This window comes from Acanthisitta chloris, unplaced genomic scaffold (assembly GCF_000695815.1).
Source record: "Acanthisitta chloris isolate BGI_N310 unplaced genomic scaffold, ASM69581v1 scaffold3247, whole genome shotgun sequence".
Classification (NCBI taxonomy): Eukaryota; Metazoa; Chordata; class Aves; order Passeriformes; family Acanthisittidae; genus Acanthisitta; species Acanthisitta chloris.
The window spans coordinates 8109-15332 of NW_008681894.1; the positions used below are offsets into that span (position 1 = coordinate 8109).

Genomic DNA, 7224 nt, shown 5'->3' on the forward strand with positions numbered 1-7224 from the left:
CCAAGATTAGATGCTGGCAGGCAAATACTGTATTTTTGCTTTCATTTCTGAGAGTCAATGGACTACCCTGAAACCATTAGTCTGTGACAGCCCCTACAGCCCTGCAGAGACATTTGAATTCTTGACTAGTTTAATATTGCAAGTCCTTGGCAGTGGCACATTATTGACCGTACTCAGAAGGCTATCTCCAAAACTGCTGACAGCTATAGGATTGCTACAGATGTGGAGTCAATCATTACTACACTAGGTTAAGGAAAGCTTTTTAAAATAGCCCTGCTTGTGGTCCTGTGCCAGTCTGGTAGACAGGACAGATAAGTGGTAATGGAAAAAAGCAAACCCAACCCCCAGAAAACAAGCCCTAGCTAAAACACATAAATGCAAGCCGAGTCTTCAGTTCAGGGTAAAATGTGTTTGTCTGTAGTTTGACTTTTGTGAGTTAACATCTGCTAAAGAAAGGCTTCACCACCTTGAAAGCTTCCCTGCAGTTCCAGAAATCCAAGGGCAGATAGCCCTTTGTAAGGTATTGGTGGTTATAGTGGTATCTCACTTTGCCTGGCCTGATAGCAGTAGGTCCTGCATGGTGCAGGAAGGTCCCAGAAACACTGTTGCATAGCTTGTTATCAAAGCAAACACAATTTCTTCTTCTGTATACATGAGATACTCTTTCTGGATACTGTAACTTCCTTAACTATGGGAGAGAACACCATGGTCCACTGTGTCAGTATTGCTTTGGAAATGTCATGGTGTAAAAGGCAAGAAGCAGGAGCAGGTGCCGGTTACATGTGGCACAGGCAGTGCCCTGATGCAGTGGAGTGATTTCCTTGGCTCCAGAACCACCTGCATCTACGTTAGGCTGTTGAGGGACCATTCCTTCACGTTTCTAAAGCCTCCTGCAAGGAGTCTTTTGAAGGTGAGACTCCGGTTTCCCATTTGTGACTTTTTCTGACGCTATTTTACGTCCCAGGTGCTTTCCATACACTTTTTTTAACTCGTGGGTGTAGCAGCAGAGAGCTGCAATGTCCAAGAGCTCCCAGGTCACATTGGCTGCTGAGCCAAACTGGCCTCATCAGCAGCCCCGTGAGCATAGCCAGTGTGACTGCTCCGTACCCAGTATGTTTTGATTTCTTCATTAAGCACCTGAAGACAAGACAGGACTGCTGTTGTATTCCTAATACATCTTTGCTAACATGGGCTTTGCTGTTTGTTTGAGAGCGCCAGTTTGGCTTCTCCTGCCTTAACTTGGGAAGAGGCAGAAATGAAGGCTGCCTGCCCCCCTTGCCTGTTACTGCTCCTGTCCCTCCCTGATCACTGCACAAGTATTCAAGGTTGTAGCTATTTTGTTGTCCTCTGGAGAACCACAAAGCTTGCCTAATGCTTCTCTCTTTTACATTCCCAAGTCTTTTATTTGATTATCCTTCATACATTGTGTGTTTCTCCTAAAACTTGTCCTAGACAATCCCCTTCAGAAGTTTACTCCCATACAACAGATGGCAGGGGGTTTGGTGATAGATCACAGCACGGCTAAGATGAAGTGTTGGGTAGCACAGACTTTTCTTGAGCAGTACCTGCAGCTAGGGACAGACAGCAGTCTGTGGTGGAGAAATCACACTTGGGGAGCAAACATCAGGAGAGAGACCTTTGCAAAAGCAAGGTCTGCAATCTCATGTCACTGGTGCTCCCGCGGAACCATGAGCCTTGCTCATATGCTCCCCAGCTGTCTTGGTACCAGGCATCCCATTCTTTACCCTTGGCTTTGCTGCTCAGCTGGGTGGCAGTGCCATGTCCCTGCTGTGCCCTGGTGTGCTGCCTCACTGTGGGGACTCAAGCTGCCATTTCACCTGAGAGAGGCTGGTGCAGGCAAAGTTGCCCTGCTGCCAGGCATCTGTGGAGCAACTTCTGCTTCAAATTTCCTCCTTTCTTTCTGCATCTGGGGGGAAGATGTTCATCTGGAAGACTTTAACCTCAGTGCTGACAGGTTTTCATCCCCTCCCCATGGTTAATCTGGAGACCAGGCTGGATGTTGGTGTGACAGCAAGTTGGGCTTGGAAGTGAAAATTTTTGTTGTGGTTCTTGTTTCTGCATGCAGCCATGTGTGGAGCAGCCCATGCACAGGGGCCCTTGATAGATGCTAATTTGATTGATTCTCACTCACTGTCTGCTCCCCTGTGCCTCCACCAAAGGATGACTTTTCTGATGCCAAGAATTTGTGCAGCAGTATAGCTGAGTTCACCACCCAAGAACTGAGGGCCTGTGCCAATTTTTTAATTGCATTTTTTCTGGCAAATAGCCATAGCTTGGTCTTAAGAAAAAGAAGTCAAATACTTCTAGCTTTCAACCCTGTGTCAGTCTGTTGTGGAGCAAAGCTTGGAAGTACAGCTGGACCTTACTTTACTTAACTGAGGGGAGGAAGAGAGTACCCAGGCTTTTGGGCTAGAAGGAGGGATGACAGAAACCAACAGACCAGCCCTATTTTGCAGGAGTTGGAGAGACCCTTGATGTAGAAGAACTGTCTTGGACAGACATGTATCTGAGCTGGGAGGATTGTCCTTTTGCAGGCAGGAAGTGTTCAGGCAGAGCTCTGTTACTTCTGGCTTGTGCTGAACAATGGAGGCTCCTGTTATTCAAACCCATGATTTTTTGACCCCTTGTGAGCAGGTCTGACTGAACAGCCAAGCATGAGCTGAGTTTCACTGCATTGCCCTTGTGAGAGAAATGGAGGCCCTGAGTTGTACTGGGAAGTGCCAGAAGCTGCAATAAAGCACTGCAAGACCTAGCAAAACTCATTGCATGGCATAAACATGATGGAGACAGAGGATTATCAGCAAACACATTGTCCTAAAGGCAAATCATGTACTATCTTCTTGGTGAATTACTGGCTATGTTACAAATCCATTTTAGATGGAATCTTTATGATCTTGTCTGCACTGGAGGGGAGGATGGTTTGTCTGTCACTTTGAATTTCCTATGGTATGTAGAGTCTGTTAGGAGCTATCTGCCTCGTATGCCTGGCTCATGGCATCTCCAACAGAAACATAAATCATCTTATTAATTGCACAAATATGTTTGCACCAACACAGTATTTCAGATAGGTTGGCTGACAGGTTCAGTAACTCTTCGTCACCCGCTGTAACAAGCATGTTTTCTCCAAATTTTATTCAGGAGCAACTTGGGGCATGTATGAGCCAGTGCCTTCTTTGACAAAAGGCTGTTGTCAAGGCTGTTGTCCCAGCTAGCCCTAACATTTCAGCAATCCTCTGGAATAAAAGGTGCCAACTGGCTGACCACTTTACCTCTCATCTGTCTCCCTCTTGCTCACCTCTGCAGGATACCTGTGATGGGTGCAGAGCTGAGCAGCCAAAGGGGCCACTGGTGCCACACCAGGGCTGGTCATTGTGATGGCCTCTGCATCCACCCGGAATAAGGAAGATGTAAATGGTGTATTTGGGTACTAAACAGCTGAATCCTCACTATTACACAATCTGGTCTCCTGTCTAAAAATTCCCTCTTTTATATCAGTTTCAGTGTGTACATATTCAGAAGCCCTGATGTTGTACCACCTGAGCAAAGGTAGGAATGTGAAACCAAGCCCAGGAGGATGGGAATGGCAGCTTTGCAGTCAGCTCACGTGGGTTCATGGCCAGGAATTGCCTGGCACTGCTGTGTTCCTCCTTGGTTCAGCAAAAGCTGGTAGGTTGTTGAATTCTGAGGTGAAACAGCTGCCTCTGGCGTGAATCAGTGCACACATGGGCTCCTCCTTGTGCTCTACTCATTTTGGTTATAAGCACAAAGATTGGTTTTCTGTAGGCTCAGCCCAATGGTGAATTGTCATGGTGTCCTTTTGCTCCGTAGATGAGAGCCTGTTGAACAAACATATACTTTGTCCTAACTGTCGTCCATCCCCAGGATGAAGCAACTCTCCCTCTGTGACAGACTGCACAGAGGATTGTCAGTGCCCTGCAGAGAGCCACATAATCTGGGGAATGAGAAACACGAGCCATGGGTTTTTAGTGGCAGCATAATTCATGGCAATGAAGCCAAATAAATATTTACCAGTGCACAACTGAGGGTAAGAGCATTGTCACATAATGCCACACTAGGACAGAACCAAGGCAGGATCCATGATGCAGGATGCCAAAAGCCAGGAGAAGCAGCTCGGATGTGGATACACAAACTGGTACTCAAGCAGCCAAGGCCACCAGGAGGGATGGGTGGAGGACAATGGCCCAGCTTTTTTTGGCCAGTGCACACTGTTGTGCTCAAGTGTTGCTCAGTAGAATAGCTGGGGTATTATTTTTAAAGCACTCTTCAGGGAAAGCAGCATTTTACAGCCCAATGGGCATGAGCCATATTCCCACAGCAGGTTGGCACACAGCTGGTGTCTGTATATTCATTTTCTGTGCAGGCTGATTTTGGGGGCTTTGCAGAGAGAACAGCATTGTTTGATACTCCACACTGTTTGCTGGGACAGCGAGCCTTAGGAGCAGTGAACTTTGCCCAACTTTAGCATTTCAAGGCAATAAACTTCTGACGTTCTTCTGTACCTCACTAGGAAGATGTCTCCCTCCCTGTGGCAGCTGGAATTTCTTCATCCTACTTGTGATACAGATACAGACAATTGGCTCCAAAATGTTAAAGAAAATCAGGGCACTGTCTTATGAATGTGGCTGTTCCTCTGTGGATGGGGCTTATTCTGAAGCAGAGGAGCCAGGTCTAAGATTTTTAGCTTGATTATGTATCTGCAGCAGTCAGAACAGGCTCTCTGTGCTGCTGAGGAGCAGCACAGATGTTCCCCAGGTCATACCCCATAGTGAGTACTGGTCTATACAGATGTGAATCGTGGGCTTCTGCTAGTGCTGTGTAGTGGGGAGGCACAAGATGTGATCATCCAGCATGGACTCCCTGGGTTCTTGGTGCTTCACCAGTAACTAATTTCTGATGTTGCTTAGGAGCTGTTGTGTGAAGCTTTTTGTGTGCTACAGCTTGTATATTTTGCACATTGGGAAGTTTTTGTCAATCCTTATTACCTGGAGTTACTTCTTCAGGTTTCCTGTAACTGTGTTTTTCATCAGCTGGACTAACCTCTCGAGATGTCTTACACCAATACCAAATCACAGTATGGTTGGAATACCTGTGTGGTAGTGTCACCTGTTGCTGCAACAGCAACAAGGAAATGAGCAGTATTTCACACTGGAGCAGAATGAGATCAGACAAACCAAGAAGGGATACTGTAAACCTATGGATCCCTAGCAGGAAGGCAGATATCCAAGCCCTGAGCCTCCATGCCAATGCCATGTTCTGTTTGAAGATCACAAAATCATAGAATGGTTGACATTAGAAGGGACCTCTGGAGATCATCTTGTTCAAAATCTCTTGGTGAGAGCCAACTTCCTCCTAGTCTGCCGAAATCCTGGAGGGTTTCATGGGATTTGACTGGATACAGATAATTTAAGAAATACTACTTCTCTGTAATTCCACAAATAGAGAGATAGTGGTTTTCTAGCAGTTTAAACTAATTTTTAAAGATTCTAAGTAACTTAGTAGGCATAGGAGTTGAGAAAATGCCCTTAGTTATGCTCAGTTTAGAAATTCAAAACTCAGCAATTGTCATTAGATCCAAGATGTTTTCTGTACTGTGTTTCAGCACTGAGTAAATCAGCAGTGGAAGGAGAAAAGAATTGGGAAGAAAAATGCAATACAATCTGTAGCAAAATGGCAAAGCCCAACTTAAAGCCATGACAATCACATACATTAGCAAAAAGGATCTTGTCACCTGTGTCAAGTACTTCCTTTTCCATTGTCGTGGCACAGCCCCATCTCACATTCTGTCTCTGAGGCACAGGTGCAAGGGAGATGGGTGGTTTGATGCAATTTATCCATGCAGACAAGAAATAATGTTCCCTTCCCTGAGGTACAGGCAAGTCCAGTCATGGATTATATGCTTGGCTTTCCTCAAACCACAGCCTTCAGTCGTGTTGGTACATGGTTTCCCAATACCAGCCTTGACTTGTCCTTCAGGTAGCAAGTTGCCCTATTACGTCTTTCCAAGCCTTAGCCACATGTCCAAACAGAGAGTAATTCCCAGCCTTACCCTCTGGTTGCCTCAGTTTTTCTTGGAGGACTTCTTCCAAGTATTTCTAGTGCCACACTACCCCAGAAGGATGTGCTGCCCACCCCTCAGCTGCACAGGTACCTCTGTCTCAGCAAGTGGTGTCCCCCATGGGGCCCTTGTTTTGGTCAGAGCCATGACAGGGGCTCCACTGAGCTGCAGCATTCAGGGATAGGCAAGGGCATGGTTGGAAATAACTCCTCTGAAGTATACTTGTAGAAAAAAATGTAGAGGAACAAAGTGTCAATGACAGAAGCCTGTAGCCCTTCTAGATGTACCAGGTAAGTGTTATACTAGGGTTCTGCAACACTGTAAATTTCAGGGTTACAGCTGAGTAAGTGAGACTGGAATCTGACCCCTTATATATGAAAAATTCCTTAATTATTATTAGGATGCTGGCTGGGCTTGCAAAGTTCACATTCAGATGGTAAGAAATGGTAATTTTAAGTTTGCCAAGCAAACATAATTATTCTGCACAAGTGCACATCTTATATTCAGCAAGGCAGGGTTCCCGGGGAAAATGACAAGTGTAATTAAAACCTGTCTCATCATGCATGCACGCAGGGGAGGGCAAGCTGGGATTGTAATGGTAACTGCTCCTAGCAGGTGTTTTTCTCTTAATATGAAGTATTAAATAAAACTTCCTGTGCTTATTAACCCAAATACTCTGCCATATGCTTCTAACAGTGCCGCTGTGATGTGTTGCAAACAGCCTGAACTTGAACTATATCTTTCAGCATAAGCTTTTGTCTTCAGAGGTACAAAACTGCCTACCTTAACTGAGACTGTTACAGGAGCCTGGAGCACTGTTGATGATGTAAATTCTTTGCACTTTGTAGCTCTGGAGGTTGTTAGTTTTCCATGCTGAAGATCTCAGGCTTGTTACGTCATGGTGGGGATCCTCCATGGCTGGTGGGGCAGAGGAGGAAACCCTGCCAAAAGCACTGTCATCTGTTGCCTGCATCTGTGAGCTGGTGATGTGATAAACTACATTTTTAATAAAAAAGAGTCAGAAGGGGAGGAAGCAGAGCTGGAGCTAGGCACTGGCTTTGGATAATCTGAGCCTGGTGTGTCGCTTCAGAAGGCAAGGTGCTGGGTCTGAAGGAGGGGGAAGCTTG

At 45.8% G+C, this 7224-nt stretch overlaps 1 protein-coding gene across 1 annotated transcript in view; it reads left to right on the forward strand.

The window, feature by feature from the left end:
• Positions 1-964: 964 nt before the first annotated feature.
• The window catches only part of TMEM86A (transmembrane protein 86A), a gene marked incomplete at its 5' end in the record, with an annotated part of 13316 nt that continues 7056 nt past the window's right edge, over positions 965-7224 (forward strand). Inside the window, one exon of the mRNA XM_009078259.1 lies at positions 965-1086. Within this exon, the coding sequence (XP_009076507.1) occupies positions 965-1086 (122 nt within the window). The remainder of the gene's footprint in view (positions 1087-7224) is intronic.